The 26487-nt window shown below is 39.7% G+C and overlaps 1 protein-coding gene across 13 annotated transcripts in view; it reads left to right on the top strand.

Moving 5' to 3' along the window:
- LOC133661820 (neurexin-2-like) overlaps positions 1-26487 on the top strand; it is a 957097-nt gene that overhangs the window by 481602 nt on the left and 449008 nt on the right. For all 13 annotated transcript variants that reach the window (XM_062065342.1, XM_062065337.1, XM_062065335.1 and 10 more), the window contains 3 exons: positions 19353-19791; positions 20234-20617; positions 23653-23856. In XM_062065342.1, coding sequence (XP_061921326.1) covers positions 19353-19791; positions 20234-20617; positions 23653-23856 — 1027 coding nt within the window. The remainder of the gene's footprint in view (positions 1-19352; positions 19792-20233; positions 20618-23652; positions 23857-26487) is intronic.

Here is a 26487-nt window from a genome sequence, read left to right as displayed (position 1 = left end):
TGTTATTGTAGACTGTACTCGTGTTTAGGGAGTAGCTGAAAATGAGCTTCCCCTACTTGAAAGACCAGAGCCGCCACTTGTGGATACTAACACTTTGTTAAAGAGGACCTACTTTAATATGATTTTTTTCTTTTTTGACCTATACATTTTACAATGTCTCAAATTAAACAATATCATGCATTGCAAGCAGTTTTAGATCGCTTTAGACAATGTGTTTTAGGCCTTGTTCGCATTGCAGGTTGATTCCAATTTTATTGCCCATATGTGGCCTGTATCGTTTCTATATGTTAATATGAACAGTGCAATTCCAAATTTTTCAAATTTGACACAGGCCTCTTTTGTATGTGGATATAAATCAGATATGTATCCGATGCGACTGCAGTCTGAACAATCGGGTTGCATTCATCCAACCAATACGTCATCAAAAATAAATTGGCGTCACAATTCTTCGCCAAAATAGACGGTTGCAAAATAAATAGTTGATAAATGAGCAGAAAATGGGCGAAAATATGTTTCAGGAACTCACGTCAATGTTCCACCACTGCTCTGTCAGACTGCTCGCCTACACGCTCTTCTGAGCAGACGTCGAAGCAAATGTCCCACAAATGTCCCACAAATTGTGATAGCCAAAATGCTTGCCCTCTTTCTTCTTCATCTTCTACGCCAGGGTGTAAACGCATTTCACCTCAGGGGCCACATGCAGGAAAATCTACTTCTGAGTGGGCCGGACTGGTAAAAGCATGGCATGATAACTTCAAAATAAAGTCAACTTCAGATTGTTTTCTTTGCTTAAAAATAGACCAAGCACATTCTGAGAATGTACAATCATAATGTCTTTGTTCACACTTACATGTTGCGGTTAACAGTATTATTTTTTCATTTGTCGTGATTCATACTTTAGAATAAATTATATGATAATATTCATCAGTCAAGTGGGTGGAATTGAGTGTGGCAAAGTTTTAAAATGCTCCAAAGGGTGTTCATTTTTCTATCAGAAGATGAAATTAATAATAATATCATATCAAATTACAGGGCAGTACGGTGGGGCAGGGGTTAGTGCATGTGTCTCACAATAAAATGGTCCTGGGTTCGATCCCTGGCCTCGGGGTCTTTCTGTATGGAGTTTGCATGTTCTCCCCCTGACTGCGTGGGTTCTCTCTGGGTACTCCGGCTTCCTCTCACCTCCAAAGACATGCACCTGGGGATCGGTTGATTGGCAACACTAAATTGGCCCTAGTGTGTGAAGGTGAGTGTGGATGTTGTCTGTCTATCTGTGTTGGCCCTGCGATGAGGTGGCGACTTGTCCAGGGTGTACCCCGCCTTCCGCCCGAATGTAGCTGAGATAGGCTCCAGCACCCCCCTCGACCCCGATAGGGACAAGCAGTAGAAAATGGATGGATGGATCAAATTACATGATTTTATTATTGTAATTGACTAATTTTCTCCAACTGATGTACTAACATCCTGTGGTTTATTCTGTACATATGTAGCATAATCTACAACAAAAACGTGTGAATTTGGACACATTGCATTAACCACACATGAAGTTAGAAGTGGATACATATTATATCGGGGGGTGGAGTTAATTACACAGACCATATTCTCAGGATGCAGAAAATACAAGGAATAATGCAGGTATACAAACTTTTCTGTGCGGGTAATTGTGTGGAGCTGTTTTGTAGGAGTCCAATAATCAAATACAAAGGGCCAAACATTTGTACAATAGGTCCCTCTTAATGCTGTGTCAAAACAAGCTTATTCAGTTTTTTGGGGTTGAAATGTGAAAATAAACGAGTAGCTCTTGTCCATCTTTACTTCGTAAAAGAAGAACATGTAAGCAAAGCCAAGTGGTAGAAGATTAGTAGTCACTGCCAGTGTACGAGCAATAGGAGAAATCCCATGTATTAGAAGCAAGTTTTAATTGATCGTAGCGTGCAAAGTCAAATTAAAGCAAAAGCAAGGCGGAAGTGAAGTTTTAATACTGGGAAAAAGTGCAAAACACATGTGTTTTCATGTTCGCTTCATTTTACAAGACAGGTTCAGAGCAGCATTTACTACTTGACACATCAGAGAAAAAATTACAATTTGACTCTTAAAATTTAACTGAAAGGGAAAAAAAAACATCTGAACCACACTAAGCAATGTGTAGAAGTCACCTAATGTACTATATATTATTGAAGATAATATCATGACATGAACTATAGTATTGGGGACATGTGTTCAAGCACATGAAGTGAAAATGTAAGACGTGGCTTTCGACGAGATGTTGGAGCGATTCTTCATGTCCATCGTTTGAGGTCACTGAAGGGTTGGTACTATTGTGTCTGTCTCATCTTGCGAAATAATACATCCAAAAAGACAATGCTGTAGTAGGGTTGTACGGTATTAGTATTGTACCGCGATACTAATGAATCATTTTCGGTACTATATCGCCTCTGAAACGTACCGGTCCTGCACCCCCCACTTGTTCTTAATAATATTGACAAAATAATAGAAAGATAAATGATACAACATGTTACTGCATACGTCAACAGACTAATTAGAAGACTTTGTTTGTTTACTTACTACTAAAAAACAAGTTGTCTAGTATATTCACTATTTTATTTAAGGACTTAAAGGCCTACTGAAATGAGATGTTCTTATTTAAAAAGGGATAGCAGGTCCATTCTATGTGTCATACTTGATCATTTCGCGATATTGCCATATTTTTGCTGAAAGGACTTAGTAGAAAACATCGACGATAAAGTTTGCAACTTTTGGTTGCTGATAAAAAAGCCTTGCCTGTATCGGAAGTAGCGTGACGTCACAGGTTGTGGAGCTCCTCACATCTGCACATTGTTTACAATCATGGCCACCAGCAGCTAGAGCGATTCAGACAGAGAAAGCGACAATTACCCCATTGATTTGAGCGAGGATGAAAGATTTGTGGATGAGGAAAGTGAGAGTGAAGGATTAGAGGGCAGTGGAAGCGATTCAGATAGGGAAGTAGCTGTGAGAGGCGGGTGGGACCTGATATTCAGCTGGGAATGACTAAAACAGTAAATAAACACAAGACATATATATACTCTATTAGCCACAACACAACCAGGCTTATATTTAATATGCCACAAATTAATCCCGCATAACAAACACCTCCCCCCTCCCATCCATATAACCCGCCAATACAAATCAAACACCCGCACAACACACTCAATCCCACAGCCAAAAGTACCGTTCACCTTCGCAAAGTTCATACAGCACATATATTTCCCCAAAGTTACGTACGTGACATGCACATAGCGGCACGCACGTACGGGCAAGCGATCAAGCCGCAGCTGCGTACTTACAGTAGCGCGTATCCAACTCAAAGTCCTCCTGGTAAGAGTCTCTGTTGTCCCAGTTCTCCACAGGCCAATGGTAAAGCTTGACTGTCATATTTCGGGAATGTAAACGACGAAACACCGGTTACGTGTTTGTATTGCTGCAGCCGGCCGCTAATACACTGCTTCCCACCTACAGCTTTCTTCTTTGCTATCTCCATTGTTCATTAAACAAATTGCAAAATATTCACCAACACAGATGTGCAGAATACTGTGGAATTTTGCGATGAAAACAGACGACTTAATAGCTGGCCACAATGCTGTCCCAAAATGTCCTCTACAATCTGTGACGTCACACGCAAACGTCAACATACGAGACGTTTTCAGCAGGATATTTCGCGGCCGTATTGGCATGTGTTGCAATGTTAAGATTTCATCATTGATATATAAACTATCAGACTGCGTGGTCGGTAGTAGTGGGTTTCAGTAGGCCTTTAACTGCAATACGATAAATATGTTTAATGTACCCTAAGATTTTTTGTTAAAATAAAGCCGATATTGCAATTTTTTTGTGGTGCCCATTATTTAGAAAAGTACCGAAACGTATCAAAATAATTTTAGTACCAGTACCAAAATATTGGTATTGTTACAACACTATCCTGTAGTGTTTCCCAGTTCATTGTAGTAACGTAGAAACATTGTCATCGCATATGTTTCTAAAAAAAAGTGTTGAGAACGCTTTGGATGGGTTCTTGTTTATGGATAGTGATGTAGCAACTTGCCAAGTTCAACTGCTTGGCTGCAGTTAAGCTCTAACAAACATCAGCTGAGTAGGAGGCTGTTTGCGTGCGTGCGTGTGTGTGTGTGCGTACGTGTCTGCATGTGTGTGTGAATGTGTAAGACAGCGTGTTTCATCTGGTGCCGCCTCATCTCCTCTTATCGGCGGTTGCGGTCCACAGCCGGGCTTTCATGCAGCCACCGTGGTCAAAGGCCTTTGACACAGTCGGGCAGCACCCTTTGGGCTGCTGAAGAGTGACCAGTGTTTGTGTGTTACATACGATATGAAGTTACACAATGCACAACTTCATAATGTGCATCACTGGTTCTGAGAGTGTGAAGATAAACTGTGGTTACAGTCAGTCCTCATGCTTCAGATCAGTCTCCAAAGTGAGTGTGTGTGTACGTGTGTGTGTCAAGGGCTTGTTATAGGATCATAGATTGTTTTTTTTTTGATGCGACGAGACACATTGCTCTCTTGCTGCAGCCTTCACCCCTCCTCAACTGTGACCTTGCTATCACCCATTTCACACTCCCCTCTCGGCCTCCTTCCCTTTCTACCTCCGCCGTCATCACCTCGATGTCGTGATTTGCCTTTCTCAGGGCCACTTTTGTGTAATTAAGTCCACAGTTACGGCCACCATGCCAGCTTTGCCATACCCGGTGCGGCCCAAATTAAAAATTGATTTCTTCGACTGGCTCCTCCTCACACTGGATGAATGTGTTCAGCCGCCGCCGCCACCTCCTCCCCCTCTCACTCTTCCCCCGCCCATCCAATTTTATATTGACGTTTTAGAGACTCCTTCCCGTGTCACCTTTTTTAGGTGTGTGTGTGTGTATGGGTGTGATAACATCTTCTTAAAGTCACCTGTCAGGCTTACTGCAGCCATATCTTTCCCCATAAGTCTTCACCCTTCGTCCTTCCTCTCACACTTTATCAGGTACACATTCTGCAATATTAATATACATTCAAATATTATTAGCATCATAACATATTTCAGTCCCTCCGGGGTTTCACAGCCTTTTCTGTAATTGTTGTAGCCTAAAATGCCTGAATTCAGAAAGTTGCAACGTTTTGATGCATGCATTTTTTTTCAACTTGTGATTTAAAAAAAATGCTATCAATCAATCAAGTTTATTCATAATACCATATTACAAATGACAACAGTAGTGAATATATATTTAAGGATGGTGGTAAGTGAAAGGGTCCCCCAGATAAGCTAGAAGAAGCTTTTGGCAGGGGGCCCAGGGGTCAGTATATGCATGGAATGCTGAGAAATGGTGGCAAGCACAAAAACACAATATGACAAACACAAAATAGGAGCACAAAAGCAAGCATACACATACGTACATACATTCAACCATGCACAACACAACAGTAATCTACCCCGAAGCCACATGTGACAATCCTCTAAAGGAGCACTAGCCATTCACCTGAGGCATTCGAGATAGGTGGTTAATAGGTATGATTTCAGTTTCTTTTTGAAGTTGGAGAATGAATACAGCATCCTGAGGCTCTCATCAAGCCGGTTCCAGATCTTTGGTCCCCTGCATACAACACTTTGAGCAGTACAAGTCAGTAGACGATCCTTTAACCTTAGCCTTAAACATTGGATAATAGATACTTTATTGATGTTTTACTCATTTTATACAGACTTAGACTTACACCCTAGTTGACAGTAAAATACTATGTGTCAAGCCCAAACTACTGTACCTAAATAATAATAGTAATATTATATTATTTTTACAGAATTAAACTTGTGGGACACAAGTTTTTTGGTGTTGTAACACACTTTGTACCTCGTAATGGATAGAGCAGACACTTTATGCTTGAAAAGTGTTTATCTGTCTTAAACATTCATTTGTGTTCCAACACATTTCCCCCTGCACGTTAAGACCATTTGTGAACTGTTAAAAGTGATCTATACAGGGGTAATTTTGTTGGTAAATGAAAAACAATTAGAGATTATTATTAAACTTCGACATAACTGTTATGTAAATGTTGCCTCTTCTCTCAAAAGAAGCTCTGAGCTATGCAGGAGAAGGGGCACAGGAATGAATTTAGGATTTGGGGGGACACCAATTGCTATCCACAAAAAAATATATACGCCGTATTTTCCGGACTATAGAGCGCACCGGTATATAAGCCACACTCACTAAATTGTATAAGAAAAAAAAAGTTCCATATATTACCTCCACCGGACTATAAGCCGCAGATACATACGTTGTAAAATGAGGTATTAAGACAGAAAGATTTTGTAAATTGTTTCCAAACGGTGTCTGTAACGCAGCAGTAAAACGGTTGATCAAACAAAGCAGACACCATTGTCATGGACCCACTAGCTGCGTAATTAGCTCTCCAATCAGCTAAACAGACTCAATAACTACACGGTGACGTCTTGGTGAATTTACTGAGAAGTGTGTGGAACTAGTATGATCCAAACAGAATGCCATTGTAATTTAATAATACTAGACGGAGCTGCACTTGTACCTCCGGTTGAAAAGACTAAACGGAAGAAAAACTATTTTTTGGTTTCTCTATGTTTACATTGTCCCACTTTGCACTATTTTGTTACACTTTATCAAGCATTTCTTAAATGTGTGTAAATGTCACAAGGCATTCAAACATATGCTTTGAAGAGGTGTGTATATATATATATATATATATATATATATATATATATATATATATATATATATATATATATATATATATATATATATATATATATATACATACAAATAATTGTACGAAAGCCTATTGTGTGCAGTTAATTAGTTAATTAATGTTCCTGTGCCTTTAATTTGGTAATTCAATCTGTGACGTCATTTCCCCCTTCAATCACGTCTTTGTCAGAACAGCCCGTTTTCACTGCTATGTTGAAATTGTTACTAATATTGATACTGTTGTTGATAATATTCATTTTTGTCTCACTACTTTTAGATTGTTCCGTGTCATGTTTGTGTGTTCTCAATTGCTCTGTTTATTGCTATTCTGAATGTTGCTGGGTCGGGTTTGGTTTTGAAATTGTATTGCATTATTATGGTATTGTTGTGTATTGTTTTCATTAAAAAATAAATAAATAAATAAAACAATTTTTTTTAAAAATCGTTTTTGAATCGAGAATCGTGTTGAATTGAAAAAAAATCGATTTTGAATCGAATCGTGACTCCAAGAATCGATTTTGAATGGAATCGTGGGACACCCAAAGATTCACACCCCTAATATATATATATATATATATATATATATATATATATATATATATATATATATATATATATATATATATATATATATATATATATATATATATATATATATATATGTACATAGATGGATAGATATATTGTAAATACTGATATACGTGATAGCATTGAAGTACTAATAGTTAAAACAAGTTGGCTTCATATGCTTAATTGCTTTTTCACTGTGTCCATTAAACCATATCCAATTGTATTTAAAATTGGCAAAGTATGTGAAAATACCGTTAAAACATCACAAAATGCCACAATTTCTGACTGCCATTTTGAATATTCTGCCTCGAATATCTCCTGCCATTTTTCGTAGATTCGACGTCAGGATGGTAACGCTTCTGCACTCAAACCATTTCTTTAGATTAGTCATACTGGAAATATGCAAACATTGGAAAGATATGTGCTGTCTATCATTCACAATCCTTTTGTAGGACAAGAACACATAAGCTTGGATTTTTCTTATTCACTCGAAATCGTAAATAAATATCCTACAATTGAGTCAACAGATCAAGGGTCCTCAATTGCGTCCATAAACACCTCTTAAAAAAAACAAAAAAACATCCAGAAACAGCCAACAATATATAATTTACTTGTCATGACCTAAATATTAACCAAATATGAGCGACATTGTTATTATAAGCGCTAACGCAGACAGCCTATTTTAGCGGTGCATTAATAGCAGTGAGCTAATACTTTTTTACGCCGGCGGCTGTTTCTGCTTCGTCTCAAACTTGGTAAAAGTTAGTTCTAGATTATATTTTCAGCATATCTCACCCGGTAGTAGACACGTGGCCATGCACTGAGAGGCTGGTCGACTTTGACATCCCTCCGAGATGGCAATAAAGACACAAAAAGATGCTAGTTGCGGCAACTTTTTTTTAACCCTTTGTGAATATTGTGATTTATTAATCTTAACAGGATAATGTGAGTGTCCCGTCGGTCAGCATCCCAGCGAGATTGCAAATTGTACATTGTTTGTTTTGTTATGAGTTATTATGGTTAGTTTGTATGTTTAGCACCTATCAATGCTGCTGATGCTTTAGTCTTTCAATAAAGCAACATCCATTTAGCACTCGGCTTCTTAACCTTATTGCTCATCCTTCTTGTGTTCGGCTCAAAAATATAAGGTTATGGATCATAATTTTCCCCAAAGTAATTGTTGTTTGCTCTCTCGAAGTCTGCTTGATTAGCATTGTTGTTGATGGGGAAGGGATCTCTTGTTACTCACTCTATGTCACAGATCCCGTGACTGGCTTGCTCCTTATCTTCTCAAAATGACTCGTGAATTTCCATAAGATTGACACTATTTTGACCATTTCTAAACAGCTCAAAAAAATAAACGGAACATTTAAACAACACATTCACACTACTGTGAAATCAAACTATCCACCTAGAAAGTAACGCTGATTGACAATCACATGCTTTTGTGCAAATAGAATGGACAGCCTATTGTGTTTTTCCACTTTAACTTTGAGTGTGACTCCAAATCCAGACCTCCATGGGTTGATGAATTTGATTTCCATTGATGTGTTTTCTGTGATTTGGTTGTCAGCACATTCAACTATGTAAAGAACAAATTATTTAATAAGAATATTGTATTCATTCAGATCCAGGATGTGTTATTTTAGTGTTCCCTTTTTTTTAGCAGTTTTATTTACTCGCAAAATGTAAGTATTTTGGTGTCATAAATCAGATATAAATGATAATAGTTTCAATATGAAGCTATTATGAATTTGTTTTTCCATTGTACTGGTACATTAACATATTCATAACCAGTGTTGGGTTAGTTACTGAAAACCAGTAACTAGTTACAATTACTAGTTAGTTTATTTCAAAAGTAACTCAGTTACTAACTCAGTTACTTACACCAAAAAGTAATGCGTTGCTGTGAAAAGTAACTATTTAGTTACTTCTTTTTCGCCCCTTTTTTTTAAAGGCCTACTGAAACCCACTACTACCGACCATGCAGTCTGATAGTTTATATATCAATGATGAAATCTTAACATTGCAACAAATGCCAATACAGCCGGGTTAACTTATAAAGTGCAATTTTAAATGTCCCAGGGAACTTCCGGTTCGAAACGCCTCTGAGGATGTATTCTGGACATCTGTGTTGGTGAATCTGTTGCAATTATGTTCATTGCATTATGGAGAAAGAAGCTGAGCAAGCAAAGAAGAAAGTTCTCGGTGCAAAGCGGACGTATTTTGCGAAGGAAGTCAGCAGCAACACAACACAGCCGGTGTTTCATTGTTTACATTCCCGAAAGATGCAGTCAAGATCGAAGAACTCAGATAACAGAGACTCTAACCAGGAGGACTTTTGACTTCGATACACAGACGCCTGTAGAGAACTGGGACAACACAGACTCTTACCAGGATTACTTTGATTTGGATGACAAAGACGCAGACGTGCTACCGTGAGTATGCAGCTTTGACTTCCAAACATTTGATCGCTTGCACGTACGTGCGCGTCACATATGTAACTTTGTTTAAATATATAAGCTTTATGAACCTTGGGTTAGGTGAACGGTCTTTTGGGCTGAGTGATTGTGTGTGTTAATCAGGTGTTTGAATTGTATTGGCATGTTCTATGGAGCTAGGAGCTAGCAGAGGAGCTAGGAGCTAGCATAAACACCTAGGTGTTTTATGCAGGATTAATTTGTGGCATATTAAATATAAGCCTGGTTGTGTTGTGGCTAATAGAGTATATATATGTCTTGTGTTTATTCACTGTTTTAGTCATTCCCAGCTGAATATCAGGTACCGTGAGTAGCAGCTGCGCTTCCAAACATTTGATCGCTTGCCAGTACGTGCACGTCACGTACGTTACTTTGTTTAAATATATAAGCTTTATGAACCTTGGGTTAGGTGAACGGTCTTTTGGGCTGAGTGATTGTGTGTGTTGTGCAGGTGTTTGAATTGGATTGGCGGCTTATATGGAGCTAGGAGCTAGCATAGGAGCTAGGAGCTAACATAACAAACACTTAGGTGTTTTTATGCAGGATTAATTTGTGGCATATTAAATATAAGCCTGGTTGTGTTGTGGCTAATAGAGTATATATATGTCTTGTGTTTATTTACTGTTGTAGTCATTCGCAGCTGAATATCAGGTCACCCCCGGCTCTCACAGCATCTTCCCTATCTGAATCGCATCCACTCCCCACTAGTCCTTCACTTGCACTTTACTCATCCACAAATCTTTCATCCTCGCTCAAATTAATGGGGAAATTGTCGCTTTCTCGGTCCGAATCTCTCTCACTTCATGCGGCCATCATTGTAAACAATAGGGAACTTTGCGTATATGTTCAGCTGACTACGTCACGCTACTTCCGGTAGGGGCAAGCCTTTTTTTTATAAGATACCAAAAGTTGCGATCTTTATTGTTGTTGTTCTATACTAAATCCTTTCAGCAAAAATATGGCAATATCGCGAAATGATCAAGTATGACACATAGAATAGATCTGCTATCCCCGTTTAAATAAATAAAAATCATTTCAGTAGGCCTTTAAGGCTCCCATTAATGCCCTTTTAGCCTTCATTTCAGTACTGTTGTTGCACTGGAGAATAATACAATCTGTTGATCAACTTGACATGCATTTGCATCACTGAACTCAGAAAGCAATGTGGTCTACAGACAACACACAAACAATGTGGTCTACATACAACACACAAACAATGTGGTCTACATACAACACACAAAGACAAAGATATGTTTCAAAGGGCCAATTTATTTCAGGCCAGAAAAAATTGACAAAACTATTTTAAATAGCTGCAACATAATGGCACTTTAACTTTAACTCTAAGTAGATAGGATCTTTAATCCAAGACACAACTTACATTTAACTAAAATGTTATTTTCTTTGTGCTCGACAAAAGAAAAGTATTGAGAATGTCTCCATGTTAAAAAAACTTGACTTCTGGCTTCGCCATGATGTCTTGTTAGTTGTTATGAGAGTAGCGTATGTGTGTGTGTGTGTGGCCCTTTAAGATATGGCAGCATGAGAGGTGAGTGACGTCAGTGAGTGAGTGGGCGAGAGAGGTGAGGGAGCGGCGACAGTGAGTGCGTGTAGGTGCTCTAGCTTGCTGGATGGCTGCGTCCAATAAAGTCACAAAGTTGCAAAAAACCGCTGGGCTCGTCATTCACCCTCAGCTGTAAAGACCCTCTTCCGGGTAAAGTGAAGGTTGTTAGACCCGAAGTACGGCTCTGGAGGAACGTCTCCCCTGCGGGGAGGCGTGCTTTCTGTGGGTGGGTGAAAGCACGCCTCTTCTTTTCCACCGGAGCACTCCAATAAAACACGCTCAGATCTTCAGTTTCTAGCCGATACTACATAAAAATAACGTAAAATAACGCAGTAACGCATCATGCAGTAACGGTAACTGAGTTACTGTATATAAAAAAATAACGCGTTAGATTACTAGTTACCGCCGAAACTAACGGCGTTACTAACGCGTTACTTAGTAACGCGTTAGTCCCAACACTGTTCATAACAGACAGCATTACACATGTTAATGTACAGTATCAGTGTTTGACTTACAAAAAAAGCATCTTTTAACATTTATATCAGCAATACAATTTTCCACTTTTTTATGAACTTTTGTAAAATATCCACTGTCATGTGACCCTCTTTTGCCTGTCGGTGTGGTCCTGTATCTCATTCACTTTACCCCTTGCCTCAAGCCCTTGATGTTCCTGCATGACATTAATATATTTACAACAGACACCATTATATATAGTAATGTACTGAATCACCATTTGTATCAGCCATCAGATGTTCTCCTTTCTTATTTAAACACCTTGAAGCTCCACTTGACACTTCTCATGTTAAAATAGAATTGTTTGTTTAAAAAGTGATAACAGGCTAATAATATATTGCACTCATTTATGACCTAACCTACTGTAAAAGTCCTTCCTTTCATTACTTCAACTGCCTCACTACTTTATGTACTATCAGTCCTACTGTAAGACATAATTGCACATAATATCTGATATAATGTCATACATATTGATAAATGGTCGAATGTAGTTAGGTGTTGTTTTGTGTTGTAGTCTAACTGTTACTCACACTGATGTTACTCTTTTTAAAATAACAGAATATGTCCTGCTACTCTTTAACTCTTTTTTTAGTAATGGCATTTTGCTATCTGGAAGGGGATGACAAAACATTTTAGCTTGCGTTGACATTACTTGGGAACACTGACCAAGTTAGCAATTAAATAATGGAAGAGTGACCATGCCAGAATTAAGGTGACTTAACTCAGAAGACACTGTTTCTAAATATGAACTTAAACAAACGGCAAGACATTATAAACAAGCAAAATTCATAGCAAAGTTCCCAAACGACTGTCAGTCACATGACACTGTGTCGTGCTTTCAAAATAAAAGTGTGTGTACCATCCATCCATCCATTTTCTACCGCTTGTCCCGTTCGGGGTCGCGGGGGGTGCTGGAGCCTATCTCAGCTGCATTCGGGCGGAAGGCGGGGTACACCCTGGACAAGTCGCCACCTCATCGCAGGGCCAACACAGATAGACAGACAACATCCACACTCACATTCACACACTAGGGCCACTTTTTAGTGTTGCCAATCAACCTATCCGCAGGTGCATGTCTTTGGAGGTGGAAGGAAGCCGGAGTACCCGGAGGGAACCCACGCAGTCACGGGGAGAACATGCAACGTGTGTATACCTCCGCAGTATATTTTTTTGGGTGGGACGAATGCTTCTTTCTCCAATGTTGCTGGTTCTTATTCCTATGTGCAGGACAACGACAATTGTGCCACATTAAATAGTTGATGTATTGTTACACATTGCAGTTCCTGCTTTGACTACACACTAAAAAAAATGTTGATTAGATATTACAGACATAATTCATTGGCGAAAATTACGCGGATTAGCCAACATATGTGGAGAAATTGCGCTGTTTGGACCACGTGAGACCCTGCATATTTCATCTGGATTGCTTGAATTTGCTTGAATTCACGTGAATTTGCTTGAATTCACGTGAATTTGCGTGAATTTCCGCGGTCGCGGCATGGCAATATTCTAGAGGGAATGATATTAGTTAAGAACATCAGTGGTATTCAAAGTTAGTATCGAAAACTGAATATTACTATGTTTGTCACAGCTGATATATACTGTGTATATGTATATATATATATATATATATATATATATATATATATATATATATATATATATATATATATATATATATATATATATATACATATATATATCAGTGGCGTGCGGTGAGGTTAATGTCTGGTGAGGCACTGCATCATCACAGTCAGATTTACAAACATATGAACCCTAAATAGTATCTTATTCACCATGTGATTGGCAGCAGTTAACGGGTTATGTTTAAAAGCTCATACCAGCATTCTTTACACAACTGTAGCACACAAAAAAGCACATTTAATTAAAAAAACATTATTATGGTCTTACCTTTCTTGCTGGACATCCACAAAGCCAGCCTTTGCGTGTGTACCACGCCGTTTGAAAAGAACGGGTCTTCTGTCCCGAAGTCAAAAGCAAACCTTTTAGCTCCAGCGTTGGTCTACCTTTAATTATTACCTCCTGCTTCGATTGAAAGTCGAGTTTAGAAAACTGTTTTATTTTACATATGTAATCCTCCATGTTTTTAATAAAAGTCCAGGCGAGAGAAAATAAACAATCGCTTGCAAACTTTTTTTTCTTTTTTTTTTTTTCTTCTGCGGCCGAGGAATGATCTCTGGGATCACTACCGCCCTCTACCACCAGGAGGCCGGATTACTGCGAGCCTCAACCAGTACGTCTTTTGCAGCAGATTTATGAATGCTCAGCACAAGAAATACGTTACACACATACAGTTTTTCACAAAATACACTGTACATTATATACCTCAGCTAACTAAACTATGCCATAGTTTAGTTAGCTGATATAATTCATATAGCAATACAGTCTCACTGCGTAGCAGCTTAGCAGTTAGCCGAGTCATTGTGCACAATCCATGTTGAGGCACAAATCAGTGACGTGCCTCAACTGGCTGCACCGTCTCTTCTCAGTATTTGAACGGCAAATGTGAAAATAAAAATAAAAATAATGTAAAACTGGTGAAGTTAAATGGAAAAAACTTTAGTATAATCACAGGATACATATAACAATTTCATTATTTTTTTTTTCTTTTTACATTTTTTTTCTTTCCATGATGGCAGGGGAGGCGGGGCAGTGACTGCACGCCACTGATATATATATATATATATATATATATATATATATATATATATATATATATATATATATATATATATATATATATATATATATATATATATATATATATATATATATATATAAATATATATATATATATTTTGTTTAGTAAAAGAACTGTGACCTAATGTTTGTTCATTTACATGGTATCAGTGTATAAATATAGTAAACCACTTCTCCATACGTCATCAGCCTGATTTGTATAAACTACCCTGAACTGTGAAATGCGGTGGAAACACAAACCACACTCTTCTGCAGGAACCTCTAGTTCAACGAACTAGACATTCCAGCAACCAAATGTTCCTGAACTTTTGGTGAAAAGGGGCCTATTGTATACATTTTTGGAAAGACATGTTACATGATATCCCTGCAATAAAGGTTAAAGTAATTATAAATAAATAGTAACAATAATGTGTCAAAAATCCACTTTGCACAGAATAAAGCAGCCTTTTCAACCGTGGAGCTGCGGCAGCTGAAGAAAACAAATGCAGCGAGTGAATTTCTTAGCCCATTACCTGTCAGTGTGTGTGTGTTGTTGTGTGAAGGACCGCGAAGAGCGCCACAGCTCAGGGGAAAAAAACGCACATACAAACAGACATGCAAACTCGTAAAAGCCGCCGCGCACCATTACCTGGAGGACAGCCGGCGCTCCTGAATGCTGTCTGGAAGGTGTTCAACAAATACGAAAAACAACGAGAGGCAGGGATAATTTAGTTTGCCTGTAGCTTTTGAATCTATTATGGATGCAAAGACAAACACACACACACACTTCGGAACAATATGCTCTGGCATATTTCATCAAAGGCTGTGTATGCAAGGCTGCAGGCAACGTCCATGTTTTCGTATGTCTGCACTGCCGCACAAGCTTGTTTTTGTATATGCACTTCACGTTTATTTCTTCTGTACAGCAACAGTTTTTACAATTGCTAAAATTGATCCATCTTTCACTTGTTCCATGCTTATCGTCTTATTGTGGAGCACCCATACTTTCAGTAAAAGCTACATGTACTGTAGAAGCCAAGTGATTGCTCAGGGTTTGAGTCATCCAAAGCGTGAAGGACATTCTCAGCAAATCATTTAGCATCCGGAACAATGTCCTCCACTATGACCTACAGTACAGTTAAAAAAAAAGATTCTGTTGGTTAGTTTAAATGAAAAAAAACATGAATGTAGTTGGTTTTGTCCAAAAATTTAAATGCCCTTCAACTAATAGAACACGTACATAACTTAAGTAGGTGAAATTGTCCCCTATTATGCAAAAGTGACTTGTTTAATTATAACAGTAATGTTGGTTGAAGTTTCAGTATGACACATCACATTTTTTTTTACATATTTTCATTTTTCTTTACAATATTTCCTAAAAGGAGTAGGAAGAAGAAAATCTTATTTAATCCTACCCCTGTTCTGCTTTGCCACAAAAAATAATACATATGTTCACTTTCTGTTCTCAATTTGCGAAATGCATTTGTATAGGGTAGGAAAAGGGTGGAATGCCATCTCCAGGTTGGGGAGGAGACCCTGCCCCAAGTGGAGGAGTTCAAGTACCTAGGAGTCTTGTTCACGAGTGAGGGAAGAGTGGATCGTGAGATCTACAGGCGGATCGGTGCGGCATCTTCAGTAATGCGGACGCTGTATCGATCCGTTGTGGTGAAGAAGGAGCTGAGCCGGAAGGCAAATCTCTCAATTTACCGGTCGATCTACGTTCCCATCTTCACCTATGGTCATGAGCTTTGGGTTATGACCGAAAGGACAAGATCACGGGTACAAGCGGCCGAAATGAGTTTCCTCCGCCGGGTGGCGGGGCTCTCCCTTAGAGATAGGGTGAGAAGCTCTGCCATCCAGGAGGAGCTCAAAGTAAAGCTGCTGCTCCTCCACATAGAGAGGAGCCAGATGAGGTGGTTCGGGCATCTGGTCAGGATGCCACCCGAACGCCTCCCTAGGGAGGTGTTTAGGGTACGTCCGACCGGTAGGAGGCCACGGGAAAGACCCAGGACACGTTGGGAAGACTATGTCTCCCGGCTGGCCTGGGAACGCCTCGGGATCGCCCTGGGAGGAGCTGGACGAAGTGGCTGGGAAGAGGAAAGTCCGGGCTTCCCTGCTTAGGCTGCTGCCCCCGCGACCCGACCTCGGATAAGTGGAAGAAGATGGATGGATGGATGAATGGCATTTGCATAGGCTCCAGCACCCCCAGAACCTCAAGAGGGACACGCGGTAGAAAAATGGATGGATGAATGAATTCTTATTGCATCAGTTCTCTTCATAAATAGTTAAGTTCATTATGATTCACATTATGATAGGAATAACATCTCATTTTCAATAAGTTCAAGACATTATCATAATTCTTCTTCCTTCTACCTTGTAAAGAGTTGTAGTTTGAACATCCATCCATCCATCCATTTTCTACCGCTTATTCCCTTCGGGGTCGCGGGGGGCGCTGGAGCCTATCTCAGCTACAATCGGGCGGAAGGCGGGGTCAATTAAAGTTAAAAGTTAAAGTACCACTGATAGCCACACGCACACTAGGTGTGGTGAAATTACTCTCTGCATTTGACTCATCCCCTTGTTCCACCCCCTGGCAGGTGAAGGGAGCAGTGAGCAGCAGCGGTGGCCGCGCTCACGAAACATTTTGGTGATTTAACCCCCAATTCCAACCCTTGATTCTTAGTGACAAGCAGGGAGGCTGTGGGTCCCATTTTTATAGTCTTTGGTATGACTCGGCCGGGGTTTGAACTCACGACCTAACCACAAGGCCACTAAGCAGGTTTTAAGCCTCTTAAGTTGGATCATATTTGTACATTGTTTGACTTCTTTGCTCAATCCATTCCATAATTTAATTCCACATACTGATATGCTAAAGCAGGGATGCCCAAAGTGGGGCCCGCTGGTCCAAATTTCGCCCGTCATGTCATTTGGTTTGGCAGGTAAGGGTGACGCCCAAATGTAATACATATACATACTGACCTTTTTCAAGCTGCACAGTCATTGAGGATGGCATGTCCGCAAGGCTACACTGTAACAAATAGTCAATAGAATTCACTTTAAAAACCTGGCTGCTCAGTCGCCTGAAATTTACTGTAAAATCCTCAGTGGTACCATTTTTCTTTTTACATTAAGCACTGTAAAAACAGGGAACGTAGATTTTACAGTAAAAAAGTAGCAGCTCAGTCGCCAGAATGTTGCGGTAAAATAACAGCAGTACTGCTTTTCAATGTACAGTAATGCACTGTGAAAAATGGCCATGGATTTTACAGTCAAAATATGGCAGCTCAGTCACCATAATTTTAACGTACAAACAAAAGTGGTACAGTTATTCAATTTGCAGTATTTTGGTGTAAAACCATTGTTAATTGTATTGTGAATAATCATAAAATCGATAGATTATTATATTTTTTTCGCAGGCTATGTAATTAGGTTTGAATTTAAGAACCTCTGCTCTACGGTAAAGTTGTGACATTCTAGGGAAAAGGATAATCTTGGTCTCCATGCTTCGGCCACGTCCTACAATGAAAACCTAACCACTCGAAATTTAGCATCCTCCATATGTCAAATCTGTCTGGGTAAAGTTTGAAAGCGATCGGATTAAATATCTAATAGGAACTGGTTACAGAACACCTGCAAATGGCGGAAATCTGTAGAAAATTACCTTTTTAAATGTTTTGAGGTTCAATTTTGTCCATAAAAGATGCAGAGTTGCATGTCAATTGAATTATACACATTTGTGACAATCTCTCCTACCTTACATTTATGGCAGTATGAGGCTACATTCCTCACTCGTGGTGCTGTTGCATGGTAACAATCCCTATTTGGTCTGCGGCTAGATTGCCAATTGTTTGTGGTGGTGGGAATACCATGTAATTTGCATAATTGGCTATGGTGCATGTATTTTCATAAAACATAAAAAAAAATAAAAGTAATAAATATATTTAAATATGAATCTTTGTTATTAATATTAACATGTAACACAAAGTAAACTGTGTACACCACTGGCTTATTTACATGTATTATTTTGCCGTCCCTGAATTTTGGAATTTAGTTTGGTCGATTAAATTAGAGAGAAAAAAACAACTAATTTCTGGACAACACAATTTCAATACAAGGCAGCACGGTGAAACAGGGGTAAGTGCTGGGGCCTCACAATAAGAAGGTCCTGGGTTCGACCCCTGGGGATAGGTTGATTGGGAACACTAAATTGGCCCTAGTGTGTGAATGTGAGTGTGAATGTTGTCTGTCTATCTGTGTTGGCCCTGTGATGAGGTGGTGACTTGTCCAGGGTGTTCCGCCCGAATGCAGCTGGGTTAGGTTCCAGCCACCCCCGTGACCCCAAAAGGGACAAGCGGTAGAAATGGATGGATGGATGGAATTGGGGACGGAGTGGCATAGTTGGGAGAGTGGCCGTGCCAGCAACCTGAGGGTTCCTGGTTCAATCCCCACCTTCTACAAACTTCTTCACATCCGTTGTGTCCTTGAGCAAGACACTTCACCCTTGCTCCTGATGGTGGTTAGGGCCTTGCATGGCAGCTCATGCCATCAGTGTGGGAATGTTTGTGTGAATGGGTGAATGTGGAAATAGTGTCAAACTCGCTTTGAGTACCTTGAAGGTACAAAAGCGCTATACAAGTATAACCCATTTAATTATTGTGAGGAAATAGGTGAACATTATTGTAATATAATTAAACTAATAGAACAATGTCCCTTATGAATTATAAACCAAACATTTACGTTAATGAAACATGTTCTCGAGTCACCTACGATCTTTCTGCCCTCAAGGTTGTGTACAAAAACAACGACTTCAAGCTGGAGCTCTCCCGTCTGGCCATAGAACGTGACCCTAAAATCTCCCTAAACGGCGACCTGGTGTTCCGCTGCGAGGACGTGGCCGCCCTGGACCCGGTCACATTTGAGACCCCCGAGTCTTTCATTTCGCTTCCCAAGTGGAACACTAAGAAAACGGGATCCATCTCCTTCGACTTCCGCACCTCAGAGCCCAGCGGCCTCCTGCTCTTCAGCCACGGGCGCCCTCAGAGTCCCAAGGAGCAGAAGCCCGGGAGGGAGCTGAAGACGGATTACTTCGCCGTGGAGCTTCTGGATGGCTTCTTGTACTTGCTGATTGATATGGGCTCCGGTAAAACAAAATTGAAAGCCAGCCACAAAAAGGTCAATGACGGAGAATGGTGTCATGTGGACTTCCAGAGAGAAGGAAGGAAAGGTAAGAAGTCTTATTTTCCTATTTATGTTTATTTTTATGCCCTCTAAGACCGTCTCGCATTGTCACAAATGGGAACATCTGCCTTTATGAAAGATTGCATGATGGCCAAGCGTGGTGGATGCTCCATCTTCCTTCTAATGGTGTGTTGTTGTAAATGAGAAAGTGTTTGTGTCTGTCTGCATGCGAGCTTGCTGCTGCTTCTGCTGTAATTGGCTTTTAATAGAAAATTAAGACAGAGCTGTTAATCACAGAAAGAGAGTGAGAGAGAGGGCCTTTGTTTCACCTGCTGCATTCTGCTTCCTTTCTCCTCCATTTAGCATGTTAGCAACACATTAGACAGATGCTTGATTTTTTTTTTTCATCCCTGTCCTTTGTCATGTGCACACAATCATTTGCGAACTGCTGTTATGCATAGACCCCAAAATGCTGTTTCTTCTTTCAGGCTCCATCTCAGTCAACAGCCGCAGCATGCCCTTCAGCTCACCAGAGGGCAGCGAGATCCTCGACTTGGACAGCGACATGTACCTAGGCGGCCTGCCCGAGTCCAAGACGGAGCTCATTCTTCCGCCCGAGGTGTGGACAGCGTTGCTCAACTATGGCTACGTGGGCTGCGTCCGTGACCTCTTCATCGACGGCAAGAGCCGAGATGTGCGGCGCCTGGCCGAGATCCAAAGCGCCCTTGGCGTCAGCAGCTTCTGCACCCGTGAGCTGCAGAAGCGCTGCAGCAGCGCCCCTTGTGGCAATGGTGGGCTGTGCAAAGAGGGCTGGAACCGTTACATATGCGATTGCACCGGCACTGGATATCTTGGCACCAACTGCGAGATAGGTGGGTTTAAGGTGTTGCTGTAGGGACAACATAACAAATCAGACCTTGGACCCCAGATATGGTCCCATTATAAGATACAGTAGTTATCTTTGTTATGAGCTAATACAACCACATAGGGGTGGAGCACCGAATTCCGGGGCCCCATACACAAGACTCCTGAAGCCCCCCTCAGCATCCCACTCTAAACCTGCCCCACACACTTGATTTGTTAACTTGCACTAAATAACTAGTTAATGCATGGATTTGGTTGAAACCATCTTAATTAGGTTATTGATTTTTTAAAGATGGGATTAAAATACAGTATCTACAACATGTCTAGATAAACCACTTCCTAATAATTAGGTTTTGCAAACAAATTATATCTAAATCGTGTAACCTGTCATTATTCACTTAAATGTGTTTATAATCAGTCAAGTTTTCCTTTACTTCAGAGAGATTAGCTGATACAAATAGGATTATCATCAGTGGATAATACGACCCATAATAATACATCATCATTCTTCTGATTATGTTATTATTATTGCTGCATCTCCTGGGGGTTAAGTCTCCCCGTCTTTAAAAAACTAGTGACTCCTCTGTTTCTGACTTAAATTGAGGATTTTGCCCAATGAGATGCAAAAGTGAAATGCACACATAACATTTTCTTATGCTGCAACAAATAGATTTATTATATATTTACAATTATTCTATCACCTAATCCTTCTTCCAAAAGTGCTGTCTGTGTGTGAGTGCTTAAAAGGGAGATTTGATGATGTTATGACGTCTGTGTTGAGTGGAGTGTTCCATGCTAGGTTTGATTATATCCAAGTGGAACGAACCATTTCATATTTTGGTGTAGTTAATTTGGTAGTTGGGTGCTGTTAGTCTTATACATTCTAAACTTGATTCAAGCAATCTTATTATTGAATTTTATTGACAATTGTTTTCATGCTTTACAAAAGCCCGGTGACCTCCCTATGCTTGGAGCACCAGTAAAACATTCTTGACAAGGACATTATGCATTTTAAGTGCCTTTCATCGAGGGTCTTGTAAGACGAGCTGGGACCCACTAGTGGGCGCTGTACATTGCATTCAACCCAAACAGTATAGGTAGTATAGGAGTGATAGAGCCTCTATTTAAAGCACAACAGCATAGAAAGAAAATGAGGCAAATTATTCTGTGACTACAGTGAAGCTCTTCTGCCATCTTGTGGCTATAATATTACAATTTAAAAGGTATGTCATTTCATGCAGTACGTAAATGGTCTGTATTTATAAAGCTCTTTACTATACCTGGAATGATATACAAAGTGCTTTGCATTATATGTCACATGCACACACTGATGGCGGGAGGTGCCGTGCAGGGCACTAACCACGACACATCAGGGGTAAGGGTAAAGTGTTTTTCCCGAGGACACAACAGCCGTGAGCAGGATGGTGGAAGCTGGAATCTAACCTTGAACCCGCAAGTTGCTGGCACGGCCGCACTATAATCTGCGCCTGCACACTGTGCCACATATATTTTATTTTCTGTCCAAATGGAAATAACTAATGCATTTAGTAATAAAACATAAGGTACTTTATTGACGGATATTATTCCCAGGTGGTCGCGGGCCAAATAACGTATTTTCCGGACTACAAGGCGCACTTAAAATTCTAATAACCCGGTATGCCTAATGTAGGGAATAATTCTGGTTTCGAAGCAATTTTATTTGGTATATGGTGTAATGATAAGTGTGACCAGTAGATGGCAGTCAAACATAATATATGTGGTAAGAGGTATGATGGCAATATCACTCAAGTAAACAACATTTTATATGTTCCATTGAGAATATAGAACATTACACATGGTGCTCAAAAATCGAAAGTGAGCCACGTAAATAAGACCGCCCACAAAACGACGCATCCGGAAGCGACTGTCAGAAAGCGGCTCGAAGATGATCTGTAAAACATAATCCATGCAACATTTTGACCAAAGAACCACCATTACGTGTTATATAGAACACAAGGAAGTGTTTTCAATTTTGAAAAAAAAAAATAATAATATGACTCCTTTAATGCACCCTATAATCTGGTGCGCCTTTTATATGAAAACGGATCGAAAATAGACCATTCATCGGCAGTGCGCCTTATAATCCGGTGCGCACTATGGTCCTGAAAATACGGTAAATTGAAGTGGCAGGCCAGAACTTGCCCATTAGTTTGACCCGTGTGTATTAAGATGTCTTGGCAGAGTAATTGTGATGGAAATGTATGTGATTCACAGTAACAGTTACCACATAATATAATCTCCATCTAAAACACCTGACATTACATTATCATTTTTGTTTTTTTTAGCAGTTATAGTGACCATAATGCCTCATCACACGTTTGCCCATCTCTACAACAACATATTATATACTGTTGTAACGATGCTGTCTTGTTTAATTTTATTTTTACAAATGCCACTTGCCAATGACTAACGAGCTAAAGCCTCAATTGGAAGCATCACTGCAATTTGGACACCACATAACCTGCGCCTCCTCTTCTTCCTCATCTTGTTCAAGATAAAATCCAACACAGCTGGCACAAGATATTGATACGATGTTGATTATACATACATGTCCTTTAAAAGTGACTTTGAAATAAACCTTGCAAAATAGTTGTATTTGTAAATTGAGACAACGTTGATGTCTAACGTTGGATCCACATTGTTGGTTGGGAAATGACCAAATTTCTATGGTCAAATCAACGTCACAACCTGATATTGAATAAACGTAGTCAAAAGGGATGTTGTTTCAACGTATTTGTGTTGGAAAAGGAACAAATGTCAGTGGTCAAATCAACGTCAAAACCCAACATTGATTAAACGTCAAAAAGCATGTTTCAACGTTAGGTTTGAGTTGCTCAACATCAGGACCTAATTCAACAAGTTCTCAACGTTGTTTTAATGTCTCGTGCCTGCTGGGAAAAAGATAATCACATGTGTTTTTTATTTTTACTCCAGTTCATTATGGCAATAAGAACAATTTTCATTCCAAAAATGTTTCTAACTTTACATTTCCTCTCTGACTCAGAGGCGACGGTGCTGAGCTACGACGGCAGCATGTACCTAAAGATCATCATGCCCGTCACCATGCACACAGAGGCAGAGGACGTGGCGTTGCGCTTCATGTCGCAGCGCGCCTACGGCCTCCTAATGGCCAGCACCTCCAAGGAGTCGGCGGATACGCTGCGACTGGAGCTGGATGGGGGCCGTGTCAAGCTCACCGTCAACCTCGGTAGGCCGCCGTCATTCCACATACTTCCTTTCCCCCCCCCATCTGCAACCCGTGTCCCTCTTTCTCTACTTATTGGGCCTTATAAAGGTAACTTCCAGACACTTACATACAGAGATATACAAATATGTGCACTGCTGTTTTGAACAAAGTAAAATATTACACACACTTGGACTAAAACACTACTTGGAGTAAGAAATACCCCCTTTTGACCACTAGATGTCAGTCAAAGACGTAATATATTTGCCCTGTCTCCATGATATATGCCCTCTCTTTTTATCGTTTTAATCTTTACCTTTGGTTGTTAGTCTCAAGGTGGTGCTTCTCTGCTTTTCTTCAAACTTTTTTGGGGTGTGCTAATGTGAGAGATTCCCATGGTGCATCATCAATATTAGCATGCTCCAAAACGTCATCCTGCCAGGAGCTGAGGAAGAGCAACCACCATAAGAGAGACATCAAGGGGCTCTTTCCTATTTTCTCTCTTCTTATTTTCTTATTTTTTTTCTTTTCTTTAACCCATCCACAGCCACCTCTCCATAACCACAAAACTTTTCATCCCTTCAATGGCCTGTGGGTCTGCGGCCTCGGATCAAACAGCCTTGGTGACCGGCTCACACACACTAGGTTTATAAATATGAATAGTTCATGTGGCCTATAATGCAACAGTTACTGTAAATGGCTCAATAATGACTCAGTTCAATTAACCCAAGGCCTTAATAATGCGATATCCCAAGTTTTAAAAAAACATTTTTGTTATTTTTTTGTTTTTGGAAAATATTTCCTGCCCAGACACACCGTTGTCGATGTAGATGCCCAAAACTGCTGAACAGATTTACTTTCCAAAAGAGAAGTGTGGGATACATTTTTAGATATATTTAATGTTTGGCAGAGCCAGACCAGAGCAGGAGGTAATGCTTTAGAAGCTAGAAAAGAGGGGTTTTGTGTCCATTAACATTTCCAGTGATTGAAGTATTATTTTTACTGTAGTTTTTGGCATTTTTTAATCTAATGTTTTGAACTTTTGGGTTCTTTTAAGTCCAAGGTTTTGAATCTAATTGGACAAGAGGGTTACAAGAAGTCCACTTTTTAGCCCCTCTTGCTCCTATATGTGACTTAAGTATAATGAGTGGTTAACAACCAGCAGCTTTACAGTGCATTTTAAATTGTTGCCGTTGTCTACAATGAACTCATCAGCTCCGGTAATACTTCCTGAGCAGTTTGCCCCTTACCACTATTACACCATTGTGTTGATGCATTGTACTTGTTCATAAATGACCACCTGGGTTAGAGACAGCTATGACTGCCTTTCACTTTATTTTACACTCCAAACATTTTTTAAAGTTAGAGTAATTAACTTGTTAAAAATGTAATACCAGCTTCTCTCCAATTATCACCTGCTTCCAATAACAGTCGCCCCTTGCCACAGCACGCGTCAAATACTGTGGCTTCACCACATCACTTATTTTTGGGGTGATATCTAATTTTTTTTTTAAAGCATACAATGGCTAAATAAACTAAAAATGTCATTACTACAGTAGTATTGGCCACTAGAGGAGACCAAACCAATCAGTGCACTGTTCAGTATTGTGGGAACTGATTGGCTCAGCCTCAGGCAGCATTACTATGTTGGTGGGTACAGGTGACTAAAGTGTTATTTCATGTCTAGATGGCTCTCATAATGTAAAATGAAAATGTATTTAGAAGGTTGTAAACAAGTTTTTTTTATGTATTAGCTATGAAAATATTTAATTTACTGTATAACAATGATTGACAAATGATTACTTTGCCTAAATTCATCATATTTGCTATTTAGGTAAATAAATGCCTTGACTATAATTGGAGCATTTACAGTAAATGTACTTATTAGTGACGGTGATGTAATTATTTCATTACTTGATTCTACATAAAGATTCCAGAATATATTTTTTATGTAGCATGGCCTTTGTGCTTGTTACAATTCACTTGGCAGACAAAAGTGGCCCATACAGTTTAAGTACTGTTCATTTATCAGAGCTTTGTGTGACGCTGGTCCCCGGCTGTTTGTGTCCACTATTCTGTCGTGGTTGACACCTCGAGACCACAGCCCAGCCACCCTGCCACATGCAATGCCATTAGTTGTTAGACTAGCATATCGTATTACTGGAAATTGTTTTTATTTTTTTTTCGTATGAAATTTTTGGGGGGGCGTTTGCATGAACCAGGCATGAGGTAGCTGGGATGTGCAGATCACCCTTTTTTGTCGCTGTTTGGTCTGTTCTCTGGAGCTCCCAAAAGTGCTGCAGGAGGCAAGTGCCCCTCTCGTTTTGTGCAAAGATGGACACATATAGGTGGATGACACAAACCGTGCAGGTGTAGGGAAAAGGTATAAATCTGTAAAACATTTAACAAAATAATTTAAAAAAAGGAATACAACAACTACAAAATTATTTGGATACAGTGGAACCTCGATTTACAAACGTAATTGGTTCTAGAACAGGGTTCCTAGAAAGAAAGGTTTGTATATTAAAGCAAATGTCTCCATAAAAACAATGTAGACATGAATAATGGGATCCAACCTCAACAATAGTCCATATTTTAGTAAAAGTTTGTGCATAAAGTGTTTGTATATCAAACAACCATAACAAATCAGTGATG

This window comes from Entelurus aequoreus, linkage group LG12 (genome assembly GCF_033978785.1).
Source record: "Entelurus aequoreus isolate RoL-2023_Sb linkage group LG12, RoL_Eaeq_v1.1, whole genome shotgun sequence".
Taxonomy (NCBI): domain Eukaryota; kingdom Metazoa; phylum Chordata; class Actinopteri; order Syngnathiformes; family Syngnathidae; genus Entelurus; species Entelurus aequoreus.
Note: the sequence above shows the minus strand (reverse complement) of the source record. Positions and strands in the feature narration are given on the sequence as shown.